Source organism: Melitaea cinxia, chromosome 1, assembly GCF_905220565.1.
Source record: "Melitaea cinxia chromosome 1, ilMelCinx1.1, whole genome shotgun sequence".
In the NCBI taxonomy this organism is placed as follows: domain Eukaryota; kingdom Metazoa; phylum Arthropoda; class Insecta; order Lepidoptera; family Nymphalidae; genus Melitaea; species Melitaea cinxia.
This window is the reverse complement of record NC_059394.1, coordinates 909,854-935,406: the sequence shown is the minus strand read 5'-3', so window position 1 is coordinate 935,406 and position 25,553 is coordinate 909,854. Positions and strand designations below refer to the sequence as shown.

Genomic DNA, 25,553 nt, shown 5'->3' with positions numbered 1-25,553 from the left:
TATATATATATATACTAGCTGACCCCGCAAACGTTTCTTTGCCATATATGTTATTACCCGCTTAATCCCCCCCCCCCTTATAACTTATGGATATGAAAAATAGATGTTGGCCGATTCTCAGACCTACCCGATGTGCCCACATAATTTTATTAAAATCGGTCGAGCCATTTCGGAGGAGTTCAATGTTTAACACCATGACACGAGAATTTTATATATTAAAAATAATATCAAGTTATATGGCCTTTAGTCGTATAGAGAAATAATAATAATAACAAAATAATGAAACAAGTAATAGCAATGACTAGGATTAAACGCTTCAGAGACATCTCATACTCAACGATCACAAGTGGGATTAACTCCTGTGTCGAGGGTCCGGAAACACACACAATACACAAACACAAACATCCCGACCACAGCAAACATCTGTGTGACCAATACAAATGTACGCCGTGTGTGGGGGTAAACGCCAACGCAACAGCCGTAGGCCAGAGCTTTGACCACTAACGCGTATTCTACTTATTTATCTATAGCTTAACTGGACAACGACTCTTTTCTGTCTTTCATTTAATTAGATTTCATTATAACTTATCAAACGATTCATTTAGGGCCTATTGCACCAGTTGTGGAAAATTTTATGTATTATTTTTCGTTTTCCCCATCGAATTTCACTGTATATTAGGGACGCTCATCTTTACAAAGTTCTGTTTTAACTCTCTATTCCATCCTATCTTCGAAACCATTTCGTGTTTTTATTGGAATGAAGACTTACGTTCCTTATAGGCGTTGCGGAGGGGTACAATAGCCGGTAAAAACGTCCGTAACGCTCAAATTAAGCGTAAGATTTTTATGTATAGTCATGTATGATGGCTATACAGTGTCTAATGTAAGTGTAGTAATGTATAGTCTACGCGATGATTGTTATTATTATAGCAGTTTGCTATTATTATTATATCATTCGATAATAAATATATATTTTTATAAATCATCGTAAAACAAAGACGTTAAGATTATTTTTAACCGACTTCAAAAAAAGGAGGAGGTTACTCAATTCGACCGTATATATATTATTTTTTTAATGTATGTTCGGAGATAACTTCTTCGTTTATGAACCGATTTTGATAATTCTTTTTTTGTTGGATAGGAGATATTCATAGTTTGGTACCATGATAAGGAAACCAGGATCTGATGATGGGATCCCAGAGAAATCGAGGGAAACTTTCAAAAATCTAAGGGTGACTAGTAAATTTAATCATGTTTTCATTAAGCACTATAAAGCACTACTATTTAATAAAGGTCTGGAGTCGATCTGATGATGGAGAAGAAAGATAGTCGAGGGAACTCTTCAACAACTTATAGTAATTACCTTCTTTTTGAACTTAATTCGTTTCTATTGATGAGAACTTTGCACCCGTATGAGTTATAAGTGCCATTACAGTCTGATGATGGAGACAAAAGTTAGTCGAGGGAACTCTTTAACGATTTATAGCAATTACCTGCTGTTTGAACTTAATTCGTTTCTATTGAAGAGAACTTTGCATATATATTAGTTATAAGTGCTATTTCAGTCTGATGATGGAGACGAAAGATAGTCGAGGGTACTCTTCAACGACTTATAGAAATTACCTGTTGTTTGAACTTAATTCGTTTCTACTGATTAGAACTTTGCACCTATATGAGTTACAAGTGCCATTAAAGTCTGATGATGGAGACGAAAGATAGTCGAGGGAACTTTTCAAAGATTTATAGCAATTACCTGCTGTTTGAAATTAATTCGTTTCTATTGATGAGAACTTTGCACCTATATGAGTTACAAGTGCCATTAAAGTCTGATGATGTAGACGAAAGATAGTCGAGGGAACTTTTCAACGATTTATAGCAATTACCTGCTGTTTGAACTTAATTCGTTTCTATTGATGAGAACTTTGCACCTATATGAGTTACAAGTGCCATTAAAGTCTGATGATGGAGACGAAAGATAGTCGAGGGAACTTTTTAACGATTGGTAGCAATTACCTGCTGTGTGATCATCTGTGTCGCAGGACCAGGTTTGATGATGGAGCCCATAAACACTCGAGGGAATTTCTCAACAATTTACATCAGTTACCTTTTGCTTTTTGACGACCGCTTTGATATAATGGTGCATGTGCCGTGTCGGCGGCGCCTAAACACCGACGGTCGCAGGTTCTATTCCCGCTCGGAGTGGATATTTATGTTTATACAAATATTTATTTTCGGTCTAGTTGTTAATCCTTGTGATTCTCCCAACCTAGCCTCGAAGAAAACGCTAGGCTGTCATTCCCGGTTGTTATTACGTACACCTGATAGCGAACTTTACTCATAGTATTAGTATGTCGACGCGTTAGCGCAGCGGTCACAGCACCGGCTGTTGCGCTGGCGTTAGTGGGTTCAATCCCCGCGCCCCGTTTGTCATGACCTGGGTGTTTGTGTTTGTGTATTGTGTATGTTTCCGAACCCCCCACATAAGAGAAAAAGCATCCTTGTTAGGTCTACCCATCACTAAAAATTGTAAAATAAAATAATTTTTAACAAAAAAATAACCGACTTCAAAAAGGAAACTAAAAAGTGAAAAATAAATTTACTTAGTACATAGTAATTCGTATTTTGATTTAGTTAATCAGAAATGATTAAATAAATATTTTATAATTTTGAAGTTGGTGCCAAGTAAATACTACAACAACCTGGCTACAATAACAAATACATACAACACACACACGACAAACAAGTACAAAAAATATTATTAGATATGTCAAAACAATAACAGAATAATAACAGTATTCAACCTACGCCACGCCACGGTTCGCTTAAACCGAAAATAAAAATCATCATATCAAAAATTTCGCTCTAGCGGGTACATCGTTCCATAGCTTAATTGGCTAGAGCGCCGACACGGTCAGTCGGAGACGCGGGTTCGAATCCCGCTGGAGCGGTCAATTTTTGATATGATATTCAAAAATGTTTAGAATTCCTAATGTGAGGGTAACACAAAAATAAAATCGTACTTATTAAAAATAGCATGATGTCGTCTCCTGTCAAAGATTTTCATTGTAATATGAAACTTTGAATAGTTACGGGTCTCTGTAAAGAACTCACTATAGACGGCGCCACGGTTCGCTTAAACCGAAAATAAAAATCATCATATCAAAAATTTCGCTCTAGCGGGTACATCGTTCCATAGCTTAATTGGCTAGAACGCCGACACGGTTAGTCGGAGACGCGGGTTCGAATCCCGCTGGAGCGGTCAATTTTTGATATGATATTCAAAAATGTTTAGTATTCAACCTAATAGTCAATGAAACAAATTATGAAAGAAAACTAAATACAACTTACGAGTAGATACTAGAGTAGTTATTGTTTTACTTGGCACCGACTTCAAAATTATAAAATATTTATTTAATCATTTCTGATTAACTAAATCAAAATACGAATTACTTTGTACTAAGTAAATTTATTTTTCACTTTTTAGTTTCCTTTTTGAAGTCGGTTATTTTTTTGTTAAAAATTATGTAAAGTAGTTTTATCGATAAAAAGATCATAATAAAAAAATGTATCCCCGAATAATTATTTTCTTTATACCTCGAATAGAAACTTAAAAATTAAATATTTTATAATTAGGAACTTCGTTCCTATCTGGTGTCCCACGACACCACACGGTTTTTAAGTAATAGCCACGGCAGATCCCTAAGACCATCAGAGAATTTGATGCTAAAAATGCCTACGCACTCCACTAATTTTTGCTCTCTCGTAGAAGATAAGACGTGCACAGTCTTATTTTCTTTAAAAAGTCAGTAAAAAACATTATCTGTCGCTCTAACCAAACAAGTATCTATGTATTGTATTCGTATATTTAATTATATATTTATTATATATAAATATATACATTTTTATATACATTACTATAATACATTACTATAAATTTATACATTTTTATGTGTAAAGTTATGTCGCGACTTGTGTATATAATTATATCCTAGTATTTTATTTATTATTCTTTTATATTTACTTATACCTACGTATTCTGTTTCATTACACCTACTAAATGATGAACGAAACTTTCAAAATAATTTTTTCAATTTCCATTCAAAGGTCGCCTGGAAGAAATTGCTTGCAAAGGCCGCCTTTTGTCCTTTTCATTGTTTTGTTTTGCTTGTGTACAATTAAGAATACATTAATATTATTATTAAACAGATAAGTTATTATTATTATTAGTCTATTCTATATCTTGCTGTTAAAGTTTAATTGTCACTTATTTGGAGTATACCCTTTATAACTGATGAAATAGGACCTTAATGTATGAAAATAAATAACGTAACTAAAGGCTCATGAACCCCAGCTAATATCCATTTATTTTCATAGACTTGTCGATAAAAATATTATAGTACAAGTTGAATAAATTTATAAATGACAGATTAATCTAAATATTTATTGCTTACTAGCTGTGCCCACGACTTCGTCCGTGTGAGATGTGACTTTGGGCAGAATTTTTTTATATTGATACTAGCTGACTCGGCAAACGTCGTCTTGCCGCTAAACGCTATTTAAAAATAGGGGTTGGTGGTAGAAAACTGAAAATTTAGGATTGTATGTATTTTTCAACGCCAAATCATAATAAAATAAAAATACAAAATTTGTTCCAAAAATATAAAAAATATTTAGGAGTGGACTGACTACCCTTAACATTTAGGAGGATGAAAAATAGATTTTGTTCGATTCTCAGACCTACCCAATATGCACACAAAATTTCATGAGAATCGGTCAAATCGTTTCGGAGGAGTTTAACTACAAACACCGTGACACGAGAATTTTATATATTAGAAGGTATATCTTTTGGTTTATTTTGGATTATGAACACCGTCGTTTGGGTATTTACATGTTCAACCTGATTCTTTAAATTGGCATAGCTTTCATAATTTTTTTTATTTATAAACCGATTGACATGAAACAAACATTCATGAAAACCACATCTTAGTCGGATAAGCCATTTCTGAGATTACCGTGCACAAACATAATAAATTTACATTTTTATTATATGTATTGAAGATAAGTCTTTTGTCATTGAAACTTTTTTATGTGGGATGAACTAAATTCGGCAATATTAAATATTGACTTCAATTGAACTGTTGACCCTTGTTGAGCTATTTACTGTCAACTAAGCTTTTATCCTGTAGAGAGCACTCAAGTATCCACCCGTTATATGAATATAATACACATGTGTTTATATTAATAAAGGTTGATTTTTTTACGCAATTGTTTGGAAATTGACAGCTTATTTTTTTTATTAATTTCTATTTCACTTGCCAGTTTTTTTTTTTTTTTTTAGTAACGCTTTAAGTCTTTCCATTTTGAAATTTGGGAAAAAAGCAGTTTGTGTCAAGAAAAAGTTGTATTTTAGTTTTAAAAAATCTATGAAATTCTTAAAATATACTTATCTCAATATAACTTAATTTTTTTGTACTTTTTAACTTTTCTTTTAACTTTTTCTTTTCTTCGGTTATTCCCGATTTTGTACAAAAGAAATCTGTCCAAGAAAATAATTAAAGTTGAATATACAATTTCAATATTACCACAATATAAAACGTTTAAGATATATTAATAACAAAAAAGCATCATAAATGTTTATTTAAACTCAATCCTTTTTATTATTGATCGAATGTCACGTAGTAAATGCGCCTTGCTTTTATATTGCCTCAACTCACCGCGATCGCACATTGCAGATTTTCAAAAAATTATACCATAAAGACTTATAGTAATAACAAAGAAGAAGACCAGCTTCGAGCCTTCGACTGTGCCAAACAGATTTCAATCCTACAGGCTGCGGCAGACAAGATTCGGGAGCGCGTGTACACTTACTTAAATTATAAATATTTCGTAATTAAAAGTTATTTAGAACTGGCGAGCTGACCAAACAGAAGTGCATTATCAGATCAACCCAACATACATCTTAAGTACATTAACAAGAAATATACTCAATGGTTTTGAGTTCACAGAATGGTTGATTTGTGTGACACATTTAAGATCTTACAAAAAAGGGAATTCGTTAAATAGCTTAGCTATATATATATATATAACAATTATTGAATGATATAATAATAGGTAATAGCAAACTGCAATATTAATAACAGTCATCACGTAGACTACGAGTATACATTACACACTGTATAGCTATCCTCCTCTCCTAGCTCCTGGGGGGATTGGGGATTGGGTCGGTAACGCGCTTGCGACGCTTCTGGTGTTGCAGGCGTCTATAAGCTACGGTAATCTCTTACCATCAGGTAAGCCGTACGCTTGTTTGCCGACCTAGTGACATAAAAAAAATATATATATATATATATATTAAACTATACTCTATACACTACGACTATACATAAAAATCTTACGCTTTTTAACCGACTTCAAAAAAGGAGTAGGTTACTCAATTCGACCGATTATATATATTTTATGTATGTTCGGGGATAACTTCGTCGCTTATGAACCGATTTTGATAATTCTTTTTTTTTTTTTTTTTTGTTGGAAAGTAAGGATCTGATGATGGAATCCCAGAGAAATCAAAGGAAAGCCTCGAAAATCGTAGTGCGTTTGTATATTTTTTTCATCTACTTACGTTACGTTGTATGACTTGTCGATGTAATTGAAGTCGGATTTTTTCGTTTGCGAGGAAACACAATTATTCAACGTTACGGACGTTTTTTGCCGGCTAGAGTACTCCTCCGCAACGCCCCATAAGGAACTTCGTTCCGAAAAATGTTTGTAAACTAAAATTGTCAGAGGTATTTTGAAAAACATTTGCTACTTTGCGTACATGTCTCTACAACAGCGTATTATCGTATTATATTTTATTACTGAAATAAAATACAAGATCCTACTCCTCTCTCGGATCTTAATCTTAAATTTTTAATGGACTATGACGTAGCAGAAATAAATAAATAAAATCGTGTTTGTACCGACATTATATTCGATAAGTAAATATACGTAAAAGAGGAAACTTCAAAAAATTTAGGGTCAAATCAAATGGAGTGGACAATTTTAGATTCTCTCTTACATTTTTTACTACAATAGTCCTTCGGACAGTAGAATACAACTTGTACTCAGCAAATCTTTGCCATTAACAAATTCGCTTATCTGACCGCTATATATTCCTATCAATATTTCCATTAAAAAAATTGTATCTTCAATACGCCCCAGATTTCACGTTACTCTGTCAATTCAATCACGGAGAAAACAATGGGTGCAAACGTACGCCGTTGATACAAACAACACGCCCTTGTTTGCACGTTTCTACTCGATAACCTTCGGAGCGCTGTGTCCACTATCTGACTTTCCTCTTTTATTTTCTTTCAAAATAGCCTTTCGAGGCGTTTTAAAACAACATCTCTCGTGTATACCATTATGCAGGTACCGCGGAATTACGGAAAAACACAGACAGATATGAAATTGAAACGCGATATAAAGTTACATACTACGTTTTAATAATAAAACACACACACACATTTTGGCGGCAAATTTTCATACTTAAAACTTTGATGGAATAAGTAACAGTAATAAGTGACTTCTTCTTCTTCGTCTTCTTCTTCAGGGTGCCAGTGCCAAATGAGCACAGATGATTTTGCCAATGTAACGTAGAAAGTAATAAGTGACAATAAGACAACGTTGCAAATGATAGCTAACTTAAAAATAAATTGTGATTTATACGACAGGGACACTAATACCGATATATAAAACACAAGGAACACAGGTAAGCTAAATTTACGAGAATATCAAAAATCAAAATAGCTTTATTCAAATAGGCTTCAAAAATCACCTTCGAATTTTTATTTTTAAAATTGAAACTACTACAGATTCGGAATGAAGATTCCGCGGAGAGGTGCAAGTAAGTGCGGAGTTTCTTGGCAATCGACACTATGCACTTGTTCTTAAAAAAAAAACTGTTTTTTAAGAGAAAATTGGTAATATTTTGCATGAAATATAGCCACACTAAGTCCATACATCTTTATCATTTATGTAATCCTGCACGAATAATAATAACTTTAGCTGTTAATTTCGTTTTCATAAATTATACTTATTTAATAATTGTATTATTCAAAATGCAAATGCTACTAAATATAAAATGTAAAAATAGCTAGAGGGAAAATCATATCATATTGGTGGCAAACTATCAAATTTTCGAAAAATCAACACCGTCTAGACCTCTGATACGTGGGAAAGCCTCTACTAGCGAGTCACACGCCGAGCGGCACGTGACCCAGAATTAATACACATAATACTACATACCAAGCTCCACCCCTCACCCTAAAATCACCCCCAATAGCCCAAGACAAAGGCAACTCTATCACAAAGACATAAAACACAAATTAAACTGTGCTAAAAATGTATTAAGAGAGAATTTATATAATTGAGGATTTATGGAAAATTTGTTAGTAATGCAAACTCACGACTTTAGTTTTGATTTCTCTTGCGTATCATTTTTACCACTAATCACTATGTATAAGAACCCGTAATTACAAGTTTTTATAGCATAACGTTAATAAATAGTGTGATGTAAATAAATTTAAATGAAAAATAAAATTAAACTTACAATTTTTTTTTTTCGACATATTTTGCATATTCTTGGTTTTATTTTTACATTTTTACCACACTTTTTATTCTACGAGTAGGTACACTGTGCGGATATCCTAATTATACTATATATGGATATACTATCTATAAATAAAGTTGGACTTGGGCGCTTTGACTATGCTGAAATATCGTGAACTTTTAAACTCGTAATCAACAAAAAACAACAAAATCACGTTTTAATAATACAATTCTTAGATTCGTTTTGAATATATTTGAAATCTAAGCGGATTTGTAGTTATGAAAAATAATAGCCTTAAAAATACTATTAGAAAGAAAAACTCAAACAACGAACAGCAAAAAAAAAACAATATACCAAAAATAACAACAAATACTTTTTAAGCTCTCAGAGGATTTGAAGAACGACGTCAATTTTAATTCCGTTAACGAGCACTACAGAAGATTACTCAAAACTAAGAGAATAATTATACATTTGCTTATTATACAAAAAAATAAAACGTATACAATGTACATGTATAGAACTGGCCGGGCGCCGCGCGCGTGCTCGACACGTGTCTGGATAATATTAAATTTGTTGTTTTTTCTGCCAGTGTTTGTCACGAGCCTTACTGAGATGCGGTTCACGAGTATTGAATTGTATTGTAGATTTAAATCTATGAATTTTTAATAAGGCTACATAAGAATAACGTCATTTTACGTAAATAAAACTGGTTTGTTTGAAAATTATAATGGCAAACATAATTTTAGGAAACTAAATAATCATTGTCAGCAATAACTTAACTTTAACTAACTTTTTTTTATTTTTCAGGTACAATAATAACTGAATTAATAATACCAGTGCATAGAATAAGTATCAAAAACAATAAAGTTATATAATTTATTTCACTTTACAATTTATTTTATTTTGTATTAATTTTGCCGACAAATTGTTTAAGATGCGCTGATTTGGCTACACTTTCATAAGCATTTACGCGCGATAGCGCATAATCATTGCCTATCTTAATTTGGCCGAAAATAGTTTACCAGTAAAAACTACGTATCGAGCTATTTTTCAAGCGAATAAAATAATAAATATTTTTAATTAACTGAGGTAGGGCACAACAGGTAATGTCCTGCTCAAAATATGAAGCAGCCCGACTGGGGACCAACCTTACACAAGATTACAGCTAAATAATACTGCTGTCAAGCAGTGTTGTATTCCTGTTGGTGAGCAAGGTGACCAAAGCTCCTGCGGGGTATCGGGGATAGGGTCGGCAACGCGTTTGCGATTCTTCTGGTGTTGCAGACATATGCTACGGTAATCGCTTACCACCACGTGAGCCTTACGCTTGTTTGGGCACTTTGTTTTATAATAAAAGTCCGAGGCCTTTTGATTTTATCGCTACTTACTTTGAATGTGAGAAAATTTGTATAGTTGTTACAATAAATCTAAAAAATATGTTTTATAACACAATTATAAGAATAATTCCATTTTTTGCGTAACATAATATGGTTATTAAAATAAGATATCCATAAAATAAAGAATATCTTTTCTATTTCAACAAAACCACAAGACATATGAGGCAGTCACGTTTTTATAAAGCCAAGTGCGAGTTTGACTCACGCAAAATTCCGTATAACTATTATTTCATAAAATTAATTTGTCAAATTTGTAAATCAAATTGTAAAATCGTCAAAAAATACAAACGGATTTTCCCAAGAAAACCTTTTTAATCCTTTTTAATAACAATCATAATTATCACCATCATTTTATAGATAAGTGATCCCGGGTGATCCTGGGTGACCGAGCTTAGCTCGGTATTTTTAGTAAATCGTGTTTTTTGGAAATCATATTTAATACGAATTACATATTGATAAAAAATGAATAATATTTTTCGATTTTACCGGAATAATGATAAAAAATATGAACTGGCTATGTAAATAAAAAATAACGAGTGCAATAAGAAAAAAAAGGAAAAATAATGAATAGTCTCGAAACATGTGGATTTGAACCGTGGTCTTTTCCCACCTGAGCTATTACAACTTTATTGACAATTGCGAAATTTACCTTCGTATTCTAACGATATCGTAACCATTTTTTCATTGCCTAAAAACAGGGATAAAACGACATTTTCTAAAAATGAATCCTAACTATACCGATTTATCTCCCCCGAAATCCCCTGCATACTAAATTTCATGAAAATCGCCGCATCAGCCGTTTCCGAGATTCTGATTATATATATATATACAAGATTTGCTCGTTTAATAGTATAAGATTTCTTGCTCTACCGGCATCCACAACTAAAAAAATTATTATTAATTTTGCCTTTGTGAATTAATTAATTATTAAAATTGTATATATGACGGCTATTATTTTGAAGCAATGTCAACATAATTTACGGTCGGTAAATTTTTTGTTCAATTTCAAATTAACTCACATATAAATACATTTTTGTAATTATTATATTTATTTTGTGCGAATTATTCGCACGGGTATAGCTAGTATGTACTACTTTACACAGTGGAAAAATACAGTAAGTATCTATAATGGTTCTAATGATAGATTTGTGATAGATAGACGAATTTCCGGTGGAGTGGAGGCGTTTTTAACATCGTTCCTATGCTCACGTTGAGTACCGAACCCTGCAAATAATAATTTAATGTCGGGCACATTATTTTCCGTTTAACATCTTTACATCACATTTTCTTCAACGTGACTAAAACTATCCACAACAATTTTTCACAACAGACTTGAAACATCGTGTTTATCCTAAATAACCCTTTGATGGGCTTTTTTGGTATAACAGAACCAGTAGCTTGAGCTTATCACAACAAAGTTGTAAACAAATCTAGTGACTAAACTAATTCTTGTAGTTGACTAATTTTTTGAAGGGAAAACTCCCTTTGGCGCACCGCACACACATTTTTTTCGTAGTTAGTAAGTTAGGCTGAGGTTGAAAGCTCGATCGGGTGAACTCCGACTGCCGAGTGTACCCGAGGGAGAAAGACACAGTCCATAATAATTGTCAATATTAATTTAATAGTTATACGACTCGCTGTGTCAGCGTCTTCGGTGCGATAAAGCCAGCCCTGCGGTCACCAACCCGCCTGCCCAGCGTGGTGACTGTGGGTAAAACACATGAATTCACGCCATTTTTAGCGCGAACTTGTAGAGCCAACAAGCGACTGTATACAATGATTTTAGTAATATTCCTTCGATAATAAATTTAGAACGTAATACGCTCAAGCAATGGGATATATAACTGTGTTAGCGCGATATTAATGTACGCCCGCGGGTTATATCCACAATTTTAATATACCGGTACATGTATACAACACAATGTTGTATGTAAAAACAGCTTTTATGTGATTCTAGTTACTTTAATAATACTACGAAACTGTTCTAGATTCCATCCATAATTAAAATATCCTATATTTTAAAATAATGTATTTTTAAACTGTAAAGAAACTGGTGAAAATTAACAAATATAATTAAAATTTTAAGTAAGTAAATACTTTTTCGTGAAATAACAACGTTTATTTATTTAACTAGCGATCCGCCCCGACTTCGCACTGTTGAAAAAACTATCAGTGTTCCTCTACTATATTATGCATGTATTATACATATAAACCTTCCTCTGAAATCACTCTATTTATTATAGAAAACCGCATCAAAATCCGTTGCGTAGTTTTAAAGATCTAAGCATACAGATAGCGGGAAGCGACTTTGTTTTATACTATGTAGTGATACATAACTTATTTTTCTTAGAGTTAAATAGATGCTATCTACTAAAAAATTAAAATAGCCTAAACCATAAATACCTTCCAAACTATAGATGACCGGTTAGGAATGTTTACAATATTCATGTACCTGCTCCCAAATGGTAGTGACACTCACTACCTACCCTAATACTGTAAAACTGAAAAGTGTGTTTGAAACTCGCGAACTGTAGGAACTACTGCTTCGATTTGAAATTTTTGTGTGTGGGATAGCCTATCTATGGAGGAAGGCTAGGATATTTTTTCTTCAAGTTAACGTGTGTGAAACTTGTGTTTTTGTATTATTTTAAAATACATTGTCAGTTAAATTATCTATTGCTATTCTCTACAAAGCTGGTCACTACCTACTGTTACAATAAGTTATTACTATTTATATTCAATCATCATATCCCATTGCGCGGCTTTTTCTCCATATAGGAGAAGGATCAGAGCTTAATCCACCACGCTGCTCCAATGCGTAGGTGTATATGATAACAACCGAAACCGACAGCTTTACGTGCTCTCCGAGACACGGTAGGGAGACCCACTAGTATTAAAACTTTACCTAGTATATCACCTTCGAACTTCGTAACGCTTTTGTTCGATTAATGTATCGATTTTGGTATAATAAACTTGTCATGGCAATAACAACGAAAAATAAATTAGTCGATTTGTCGTTCAGAAGTTTCATATATACGTATTGGCAGTTCATTTTTATTTATTTAGATAAAAGGTTATGAAATAATGGAGAACATTTTTATTGTTTATTTTTGTGTAAGTAAACTAATTAAAACTGCTTGTAATCCCATTTATGTACTTGGAAATTAAACTACATTGACATTTTTTTCCGTTTAATAAAAAATGTGTATTTTTTTGTTAATAAAGTAAATAAGAAAAATTAAACAACCATCAAAGCTAAGGTCCCACCGAGATTTGAACTCGGATCGTTGGATTCAGAGTCCAAAGTGCTAACCATTACACCATGGGACCGCTGGTAAGAGGAGCGAATACAATGTTCAGTTACAGAGTTTTCAGAGACATCAAGGTCTAATAATGCGTATTTACTTGACATTATCCACCTACGTTGTATTCTGTTTGTTATAATTGACGTCGAATTTTTTAGGAGGTATTATAGCTGTAAATGTTTTTTATTTTTATTTTACCTTTTCATGAACTTTGATTCAATTAACTAAACTGTAAAATTAATATTTTGTATAACTATTATTTAAGGCTTTAAACCGTCTTCCCAAAAAGGAGGAGGTTCTCAATTCGACTGTATTTTTTATTTTATTTATGTTACTTCAGAACTTTTAACTGGGTGGTGTATGTCATTTGGTCCCATTTAAATTTATTTGAGATCTAACAACTACTTTTCAAGTTATATCTAATAATGCGTTTTTACTTAACTATTTTGCCGTCGACCTACGTTGTATTATACCGCTTAACTTTTTACTGGGTGTACCGATTTTAATAATTTTTAATTTAATCGAAAGCTGGTGTTTATCATGTGGTCACATTTAAATTTAATCGAGATCTGATAACAACTTTTTGAGTATAATTATTCTTAGCTTTTTGTTAAGTATTTCCGGTTTAAATTTTTCATTCAATGCGAGTACAATTCTAAACGTACAAAGTAATTTGCCGCCAACTACTACGATGTTAGCTTATATTTTTCTTATTATTCGATGTAATAAAAGCTCAAAGTAAGACAGAATTTACTCGTCATTATAATTAATTAATAAGTGAAAATCGAACCAACGGACTCTAGGACAGCGAAGCTTTGCCAATTCACCAATTGTTCTTTTGAAAAAAATAATTCAATTTTAACATGAGCGTGTGACACAAAAAAAAATTGTCATTCACATAAATATACCACGCATGGTAAGACTGTCGCCTGTTGCACCAAACATGTCGTAACATGGCGTAATTTTATGAGGCGAACTCCAATTAAACTAGATGATACCATCTACGCTGTATACGTTGCTTATTTTGTTAATATTTTTATTAGCAGAGGAAAAGCATTAAAATTACTGGACGCAAAAGTATAGTTCACTTTTAAAATCAATAAAATATGTACACATATTAATGGATAAGTAGTCTTTTCAAATTAAGTTGTTTCTTAAAACTTGAATAACTTTAGTTAAGTAAATAACTTTATTTGAATATTTAATAAAAGCTAAACGTCTAATAAATAAAATTTAATTTAAATATATACCTTCATTTTTATGTAATATACATTCAACAGCAGACCACTATCGTTTTATCTATACAAATAAATAAAATTGAAGTGTCTGTTTGTAATATTATAATAACCGATTTTTACTAATTTTATATGGATGTATACACTGTACATATACCATAAAAACATTTTTTTAATTATTATCTGTCTGTCTGTTTGTTTCGGCTAATCTCTGAAACGGCTGGACCGATTTTGACGGGACTTTCACTGGCAGATATCTAATACAGTAAAAATTCGAAATTTGTTTATTTTATAACTCTGCGAACTGAGAAATAACTTTTTTGTTAAATTCCACGTGAATGAAATCGCAGGCACAGCTAGTCTTTTAAATAATATTGTCCTAGAAATACCTTTAATTTTAATCTGTAAAAAGAAAAGTACAATAATATTTTATCTCTAAATCAATACAAACAGCAATTCAAACAGCAATTCAAACATTCCATCCGATTCTTAATCGTACAGTCTATGGGACCCTTTTATCCGATACTATGAATTGGACATCATAATGAAATTTAAAAATTTTGTTGATTGAGCGATTCGATTACGATTACAATCGAGAATGATCGATGAAAACATCTATCATGTGATTGGACAGATCGAGGAAGAGTTGTCCCAAGTGTTATAATTTTGTGTCATCTTTAGGGCTCCATAGTCAAGGGTGCCAATCAACCTTAGTACAATTTAAAGTTCCAGTCTCGTTAAGAGAAATAATTTTAGGACTGTAATAGATTTACACTTAGAACCGAATGTAAAATCATCATATCAAAAATTTCGATCTAGCCGGTCACCGTCAGTCGAAGATGCAGGTTCGATCCCCGCTGGAACGGTCGGTTTTTAATATGATATTTAAAAATGTTTACACCTATAATATTTACCTACAGAATCTCAAAAAGGTGATATGAAAACATTACTGTACTTTTAACCGACACCAAAAAAGCAGAAGCTTTACTAAATAAAGCGATGTTGTTGATCATTTTACAATTGACCGTGATCTGACGGGTATTTGAATTACACTTAATAATGTGTATTTAACTTTGCATTTTATTACTTGTCGATGTCAATTAAAATCAATTTTATAAGAAATTATTGCCAAATCCCTTTTGTCCCCTAATTTAAAGTTAAAAGTGTGTAATTTAAAAATATTTATCTGTTTTTTAATTATGTATATTTTAGCAACTTTAAAAAGAATTAATTAAAAGTACTTAATTACAGCTGTGACGTATTCACATATATAGACTTTTTATATGGAAATAATAATGAAACCTCATTTGTTGTTTTTATTTTGTTTATAAAAACATTTTTTTATAGATGTCAAGAATTTGTATTTAGAATTCTTCTTTATATTTTATGTTTAAAAATTTATGAATTCTATTTTATATTTTACTACGTGCACGTTGTTTATATTATTATTATTATTCTTTAATAAAGATTCGGTGGACATAGCGAAGATCTTATCATTACTTCAGTTATAAATAGCGAAAATATTGTTTATTCGCTAAATAACTAAAATACAAGTAATGTTTTTTATCAGTTTTAGAAAGTTAGCACTACAGCTTATTCTAGATCATATTACGATGCTACGTAGTTTCAAACTATAATTAGGACGTTATGTACATTACAATATAATTCGCCCGTCGTCTGTCCGCCCCATTGGTCACGTGAGTTATGTTCGCAAACATTTTGAATATCATATCTTTATTATTTCTATATTGACACTACATCTCATCTCAATTATAACTATATCTATATAAAGATACGTGGAGCGTATCGTTTTGATACTTGAATCTATTATTTATGATTTTTATTTTTTAATTGTAGCGTATAAATTAATGCCGACATTAAAATATCTACATACTATATAATAACTGTAAAGTTTTAGAGTTTAAAATTTTGATGGATGTTTGTTACTAGAAATTGAATAGATATTATTAATGAATTTTAATACAGTGATAGGTATTATATTTTAATATAGTGATAGTAGCCTAATCCTATTCCAGACTATAGTCTGGAATAGGATTAGGCTACCTTTGTACCGTACCCGTGAAAGTTACTTCTATGATAAGGAGCACACAACAGCTAGTTCTAAATTAATTAATTTTAGCTTAATTTCCAATATTTGACACTTAATATGACAAAACTATCTTTATTATTTCAAACCGGCGTCAAAAAAGGAGTAGCCTTTTTCGACAGTATTTTATTAGTTATCACAAAAAAAAATTATTTAATAAAATTATTATTCCTATGTTAACTTATAATATTCCTATAATAACTTAATAACATTTTTACAAAAATAATAAATCTCTTACCAAAATCATAATTTAATAACCAAGTATCAAATGAACGAATCATTTTACACAAGTCAATTGCGCCACAGTATTGCATCAAAGCTCTACTGACCATACCGTTTTATTGCTAAACAATTAATAAGGTGGGGTGTTGGCATTGTACTACACAACCCTTAATACAGTACCATAGAGATCTATTTGGTACATGTTGTATTAATTCGATTATCTGACCACTGTCCACTACTGACCGAATGTTAAAAGAAAACACGTAGTTTCTGAGCCAGTTGTACGTTTAAATGGGTTAATTGAATTGAATTTAATTTAATCTTTGTATGATAGACATGTTTTTATTTGGAGCTACGCTTTCAGCGTGGTTTTACCTGTATTGTTATACGGCTTTACGCTGCTTTAGTAGTCCGTACTATATATCCGAATCAGTGGTAGCTTCATATTTAACCACAATATTAATAATTTAATTTGTAAAATGACCATGATGACAATGATGATGAGTGCCTTTGAAGCCTATTTGAAATAAATTATTTTTGATTTTGAATGACCGACCCGCGTTGAGACCCGCGTCACCAACACCGTGAGTCAAATGACACATAAAATAGACATATTTTACGTTTTCTGTTATGATCTTTATTTGTTTTTATTATTTACTTGTTCCATAACAGGGGTTGCATTAAGCATTTGCATTAGCCATAAATTGTATTGCTGCGACTCTGTGTTTCGTGTCCCAGAAGTGGTATGCATACGATGGAGACAAAATTAAATTATAAATATACGAAGCTCAGGAATCGTGTATATACATACACATACACACACACACACATATATATATATATATATATATATATATATATATATATATATATGTGTGTGTGTGTGTGTGTGTGTGTGCCAGCAGTGGACTATATTAGGCTGAAATAAGTGAAGTACAGCTCATTACAACGTAACTGGAAAAAAAAAGAGAAGACCCGTGTCTTGAAAAACACATGAGTTCACGTTATTTTTGGCGTAAACTTGTGGAGGCCTATGTCCAGCAGTGGACTGTATAGGCTGTAATGATGATATATATATATATATATATATATATATATATATATATATATATATATATATATATATATATATATGTATGTATATTATACACATATATATGTGTATAATGCTGCTGTGTGGCTACGGCACTAAAGAATTTAGCCACCCCCCTCTCTTCCCGTGGGTGTCGTAAGAGGCGACTAAGGGATAACAAGGTTCCACAACCACCTTGGAACTTAAGAAGCTGACCGATGGCGGGATAACCATCCAACTGCTGGCTTTGAAATACACAGGCCGAAGACGGGCAGGAGCGTCTTCGGTGCGACAAAGGCAGTACTGCGGTCACCAACCCGCCTGCCCAGCGTGGTGACTATGGGCAAAACACATGAGTTCACGTTATTTTTGGCGTAAACTTGTGGAGGCCTATGTCCAGCAGTGGACTATATAGGCTGTAATGTATACACATATATATGTCTGTGTACACACATACATACAAATACTTCTACTACTAGCCAGCAGTGGACTATATTAGGCTGAAATAAGTGAAGTACAGCTCATTACAGTGTAACTGGAAAAAAAATAAAAGAGAAGACCCGTGTCTTGAAAATTGAAAATGCCTCTAAATAACCAACTTACTCGTAACTCTAAAACTCAGGTGACTCGATCATTGACATGATAATAAAGTACACGCGACGGCAATTCTACAAACAATAATTATTTAATAATTTATTTTATTTTGTTCTTTGTTTAAATGTGCAATAAAGTTTATTATTATTATTATTATTTACTGAAGTATTGTGACAAGTTAGTTGCATATATGTAGATTATAATATCGACTCCGATAACGCAGGTAAATGGTAGGACGCTTGTTTAATAACACTGTATATTTTATATTATAGTGTTTAAGATAACTTTAAAAAATTTACTTGACACGTTACAGAGAACATAACAAATATTTATTTCTTACTAGCGTTTGTCCGCGGCTTCGATAGCGTAAAGATTGATCATATTTACAAAGAACGCTAAAGTGTTAGTATTATATAGTTGTTACGGCCCTAGCCAGTCCAGCAGAGCCTCAGAGGTCGGGGCCCATCAGCGACCTCCCGGCGGACTGCCTAGGGTCGGGTACGGAATACCTATGGCGATCAGGATATGCGGCGTGAGCAAGCAAATACAAAAAAGGGGTTGAAAATTAAGAAGGAAATTGCACTTACCTTCGAAGGGCAGCTAGGGTCTATTGGGGTCGAAGATCGCCAGGGAGCGTGTGTAGGTCGTGTGGTGTGGTGTGACGTTAAGTGTAAAATAGGTGTCCTGACAGTCCCCGAGAAGGAGGCCCCAGGCCCCCAGACTTCGACAGTGAGTAGACACTCCCAGTCACTCGCCAGCAGACACGTCACAGAATTGATTATAACGAAATAAATAACTCAGTCAATACACAAGCAGTTACAGTCACAAGCACAGCAACAAATATTTACAGTTACCAAATAAACCGTTAGATATATTCACAGGACCGCGTACGGTCACGCCAGCAAAGAGTCCAAACCCAACATTGGGGTTCTCATAAAGCGACACAGAAAATTGCGTTCGTGCAGAGCGAACTCGAGACCTTACAGTTAAGTTATAAGTACAGCAATTAAAACGGTAGCAGTAAAGTAAGTAAGTAAGCAGTTAATAAACCACGAGGCACGCGCAAAACAATAAGTCCAACAATGGGGACTGGCCGGCCGTCGAGCAGCGATACGGCCACACCTTGCAGAGCGGACGCGAGACTATATTCGCCGTATCGAGCAGCGATACGTCCGCTACCGTGAGAGCGGAATCGAGACTGTTGCAGCTAAGCGGCGCGGGCGACGGCGGGGAGCCGTGCCACCTGGCGATATCACCGATGAAGCCCATACAGAAAAAAAGCGTCGCTAACGCAGCGAAATGGTATTACAAAATCATAAGTAATAAATGACAGAGCCACGGTTAAACTAAGGCAATCGCTCTAAGGCGCGATTTGGCCTAAACAATCCCCCGTCCCGGACAGAATGGCATTATGTCCGCGAGCAAATTGGTAAACGAAACAGGGTCGGATCGGATCAGGTCAGGGACCCCACGGCGAGACACAAAGCGGCTTAGTGTGGCCACAAAGGCCTCAGTGCTGAGGGCACTTACAAGTTCCAGATGAACGGCCTTAGTGGAGAGGCATACGAACACGCACAGGTAGGCTCCATATGAGCACGCGTTACGAAAGCAGGACGACTTGACTAAGACAGGGCCAGCAAAATCAGTTCCGACTCCAGCGAATGGTCGGATGGCAGTGACGCGATCGGCTGGCAAGTCGCCCATCATAGGGTGAGAAATGGCGGCCTTCAGTTTGTAGCACGGGATACATTTAAAGATGACGCTCCGGATGGTGCGTCGGCCCTAAGACAGGCCAGCAAATTAATTCAGCTCTTCCCCTAGGAGCGGGAGGCTCCAGGCCTCCGATGCCAAACATTCGACGTGATTCAGAGCTCCAGGGGAGCCCTAGTCTTCCCACCAACCAAATAGAGGCCACACAATGTTGTGAACCCGAGTCCAACAAGGCGCGAGATGTTAGACAGTCGCCCTTCGGGTTGTACACCTGCACTGAGGCTGTCTGCAAAAGGACAGTTTGACAGCTTAAAGGCTCAGTGGAGGTGGCCGTGGTGGGAGATAGGGCGGCAGCTACCTAGTTGGAGCTGCCTCCATCGGACCAGTCCTCGCGCCGGGGGTCCTCGTAGCGGCAGTCAGGTGACAACTCGACCACCGGCGGCAAGGTAGCGCTAAGCGGAGAGGCCCGGAACTCAGAGGGCCCCGGCCTAGCGGGCCGGGACAGATAAGAGGTCCTAGGGACCTGGTAAGGTCGCCGACTCCGACCAAGGGGGGGAGGGTGGCGCTCCAATCGCGGCCACTTAGCTAAGGGAGGAGACAGTGGTCTTGACGACAGCTGAGTGGCGGCGAACTCTCTCTCGACCCGCTGAGGAGGGGGGGTGCAGACCCCCCCGCCCCTGGCAGGGTGACCCCCCAACTGCTCAGGGGAATGTCCCCTGTTCAAGCCGGGGGAGCAGTGGTTGGTGGGCGAGCGAGAAGCGTCACGCGCCAGAGGGGGCTGACTAGCGCCCCCGCCCGTGGCAGAGGCGCGGTCGGAAGGGGCGCGAGGAGGAGCGCTGAACGGGCCCAGGCACAAGACCTCATGATGAGGACCCGAGCATTGCGGACAGGGCCGCTGGTGCGGACAGTCCCTCTGAAGGTGCCGCTCCAAACAGGAGAAGCACCAGCGGCGTTCCCGAGCTATGGTCCGCCTCGCCTTTGCAGGCTTAGCCCACAGCTTCGGGCAAGCCGCGGATCGGTGCTCAGACCCGCGGCAGTAGTTGCACGGAGGAGCCTCCCTGGCCACTAGGCCGGTATACGTAGGAAGAGGGCGGCGCCCTCCTGAAGAAGCTCCAGTAGGCTTCTGCGGAGTCGGCTGTGACCTCCCGGGCGGGTTCCGCCTTTCAGGTGCCCTGGAGGTGTCGGCGGCGCCCACCGCGTTTGCGACCTGCCTACACTGTTGCTCTAAAAAGAGTAGCAGGTCTCTAAAAGACGGGATATGATCCGCTCCGTCCCCACCATAACTCTCCTCAAAATGGATCCGCAGATCGAGGGGTAGGCGGGACAGTACGAGGTGGAGCAGCAAAAAAGAACCTCCGGCCCCTTCGTCGACCGGAAGCTCCAAGCGCCTCAGTGAATTGCACGCGACTACGACAGGATTAATAATATCCTGACGTAGCCTCGTCCTGTCAGTCAGTAGCGGGAGATTCAGAAGCTGTCGGGCATATTCGTCAGCCAGCAGCCGGGTGTTTGCGTACCTCCTCTCGAGGAGGTCTCTTGCGATCAAATAGGAGTTGTCGGCCAACTTCAAGTGACCAACGACCGCAAGGGCCTCCCTTTCAAGAGAAGAGAGCAGGTACGCCATTTTTTGACCGAAGGACAAGTCCCCCCGGGCGTGGACCAAGCTATCAAAGAGGCCTATGAAGGCCAGCCACTCACCAATAGCACCCGAGAACTTGGGCAAGTCCAATGTGGGCAACTTACCTAATAGCTCAGCTTGAGCTGGACTCCGCCGCGGAGACTCCAGTTTCGCCAGACCCTCTATCTGGCTCTCACGCGCCTCATGCGCCAGCTTGCCCCTTGCCTCAACCAAGTCGTCCGTGAAGTCGACGAATTGCTCATAATCCCGACGAGCGGAGTCCTTGACTCCGCTCTCCACATCCGCAGACAAAAGCTCAGTGTATGCGCTCTCGACCAAGGCCAGTCGATCCCGAACCTGATCCGCTCGCTGCGCCAAATTATACACTCGGTCGGCGCGCCCGATCAGTGTGTGGGCATGCGCCGCCCAGCGCAGCTGCTCCTGAATTATCAGCGCAGGTGCCTTGGGTTGCTTGTGTGACGGCATCATATATAACGATAAAAAAATGCAGTGATATAAATTCCAACAACCAATACAGCAATAAAAAATACAGATACAAATCACAGCAATAATCACAGTAATAACAGTAAGAAAATATAAACAGTAAAAAAAATATATATAGGGATGTGCCACACAGGCTAGACCTACCCGAAGCTACTCAAAATACAAATACCTAAACCCTAAACAAATATAACCCCTATCAGTTAAACTCACGCAGCTCAAGGCGTGGGAACCACGCTCTGCTACCAAAATGTTACGGCAACCACGCTCTGCTACCAAAATGTTACGACCCCCGCCAGCCCTCGCAAGCCTCGGGGATCGGGGCCCAACAGCGACCTCCAAACGGCGGGCTGATCGGGGGAAGGGTACCTAGTACCGATGGCCTACCTAACCACGCTCTGCTACCAAAATGTTACGGCCCTAGCCAGTCCAGCAGAGCCTCAGAGGTCGGGGCCCATCAGCGACCTCCCGGCGGACTGCCTAGGGTCGGGTACGGAATACCTATGGCGATCAGGATATGCGGCGTGAGCAAGCAAATACAAAAAAGGGGTTGAAAATTAAGAAGGAAATTGCACTTACCTTCGAAGGGCAGCTAGGGTCTATTGGGGTCGAAGATCGCCAGGGAGCGTGTGTAGGTCGTGTGGTGTGGTGTGACGTTAAGTGTAAAATAGGTGTCCTGACAGTCCCCGAGAAGGAGGCCCCAGGCCCCCAGACTTCGACAGTGAGTAGACACTCCCAGTCACTCGCCAGCAGACACGTCACAGAATTGATTATAACGAAATAAATAACTCAGTCAATACACAAGCAGTTACAGTCACAAGCACAGCAACAAATATTTACAGTTACCAAATAAACCGTTAGATATATTCACAGGACCGCGTACGGTCACGCCAGCAAAGAGTCCAAACCCAACATTGGGGTTCTCATAAAGCGACACAGAAAATTGCGTTCGTGCAGAGCGAACTCGAGACCTTACAGTTAAGTTATAAGTACAGCAATTAAAACGGTAGCAGTAAAGTAAGTAAGTAAGCAGTTAATAAACCACGAGGCACGCGCAAAACAATAAGTCCAACAATGGGGACTGGCCGGCCGTCGAGCAGCGATACGGCCACACCTTGCAGAGCGGACGCGAGACTATATTCGCCGTATCGAGCAGCGATACGTCCGCTACCGTGAGAGCGGAATCGAGACTGTTGCAGCTAAGCGGCGCGGGCGACGGCGGGGAGCCGTGCCACCTGGCGATATCACCGATGAAGCCCATACAGAAAAAAAGCGTCGCTAACGCAGCGAAATGGTATTACAAAATCATAAGTAATAAATGACAGAGCCACGGTTAAACTAAGGCAATCGCTCTAAGGCGCGATTTGGCCTAAACAATAGTTATTGTAAAATTATTATATAACAATAAAGCCATTTATTGTTATAATGAAGCCATTATAACAAAGCCAGCCCTGCGGTCACCAATCCGCCTGCCCAGCGTGGTGACTATGGGCAATACTCATGAGCTCATGCCACTTTTGGCGCGGACTTGTGGAGGCCTATGTCCAGCAGTGGACTGCGATAGGCTGAAGTGATGATGATGATATAACAATAATTTCGGATTCTTTATATACGACTTTTATGATTCGTCTTTTGTGCGCTAGAACTACCAGCCTGCTCACTGAGCTCACTTTCGATCAGGCTTCGTAGCACACTCTTGCAAAAAACAGTCGCCCCTTAGGTTTAGTCAAGCCATTTTTAATAAAAAATTATTGTTCTATCTTCCGATGTGACAGACAAACTTAACGATTTCATCATGTCTGGAATTTGTATTTTTATTTTTCTTGACATCACTTCTTATAAACACGTATAATATTACCAAGACATAAAAAATAGCTTAAAGTACCAACAAAAGGAGAGTTCTTGAAAACAAAATTCCCTATTATCTGTTACTATCAGATTACTTTTTAATAAATTCGGAGAAAGAAAACAAAGACTTACAAGTAATTATCTTTTATATTAAACAAATTATATTTGAGATGAACTAAATGAATGATAATTCTTAGAAAACCTTATTAAAATCTCTTAAAAGTAAAATACGCCAGAGGCGACAACCACCAAAAGATGTTCTATAACGAGAATCTTCATAAAGACACGGTTTTACGAATTTACCTAACAATACTTGTTCAATTAGTTTTGCAAGGGCCTGTTTTGATGTTGCCAATCCTACTGTTAAAAAATTTCTTGTTTTTTTTCTGACATCACACCAAGTTGTCTTATAACCTATGTACAATAGTGGAGGTAAAACCAGGTCTAAGGACCTGTGATCAAAATGATTTTTACTAGCAGCCGGTGTAGGCCCTATAGGAGGCTAGGAAACAAAATGTAGCTTATAAAATCGAAATCGAAATGAAAATCAAAAACAGCTTTATTCAAATTGGCCCCAAGAGCACTTTCGCAAATAAATCAACCTATATTTATCTTCTCGTATTCGACTGAATTAGGTATAGGTAGGTACACAAGATCACGCGAACTTGCAAGCACGTTTAGTTGTACTTAGATATCTGTCAGGTAGGCTTAGAGATATATTTAGTTACTGCTAAATCAACACTAAGTCAAAATTGGACGTTTTATTAACCAACTTAAAAGGATTATGTTATCAATTCGACTGTATTTTTATGTATGTTACCTCAGAACTTTTTGCTTGGTGGACCGACTTCGATATCTTTTTTGTAATCGAAAGGTGTTGCTTGTCATGTGTTTCCATTTAAATTTAATCGAGATCTAACAAGTAGATACTTTTTGAGTTATCTGTATTATTAAAAACTTTAGTACTTGCCTATGTTTTCGTCGACCTACGTTGTTATACCTAACTACTACCTAATAACTTTTTACTGGGGGTACCGATTTTGATGATTCTTGTTTTAAGCGAAAGGTATGGTGCTTATCATTTGATTTTATTTAAATATGTTCGAGATTTGATGAGTACTTTTAGAATTATCTCTAATAATTCGTATTTACTAGACTATTTTTCCGTCTACCTATGCTGTATTAGGTTCTTGTCAATGTAATAAAGTATATTTTTTTCGTTTGCGCGCTAACACAATTATAGTCTACAACTTTTTCTTCAATAAGTGCAAAAAATATACATTTTTTATAATTTCAAAGCCAACGTAATTAAAACAAAAAAATGTAAAATTTCTTTATATTTACAAATCTATAC

The 25,553-nt window shown here is 36.5% G+C and overlaps 1 protein-coding gene and 1 non-coding gene across 2 annotated transcripts in view; both read right to left on the bottom strand.

The window, feature by feature from the left end:
- LOC123666389 overlaps nucleotides 1-20,226 on the bottom strand; it is a 56,530-nt gene extending 36,304 nt beyond the window's left edge. The window contains exon 1 of the mRNA XM_045600767.1: nucleotides 20,053-20,226. Within this exon, the coding sequence (XP_045456723.1) occupies nucleotides 20,053-20,226 (174 nt within the window). The remainder of the gene's footprint in view (nucleotides 1-20,052) is intronic.
- Nucleotides 13,246-13,317, bottom strand: Trnaq-cug. The gene has a single exon. It is a non-coding gene; the product is annotated as a tRNA-Gln (tRNA).
- Nucleotides 20,227-25,553: the final 5,327 nt, after the last annotated feature.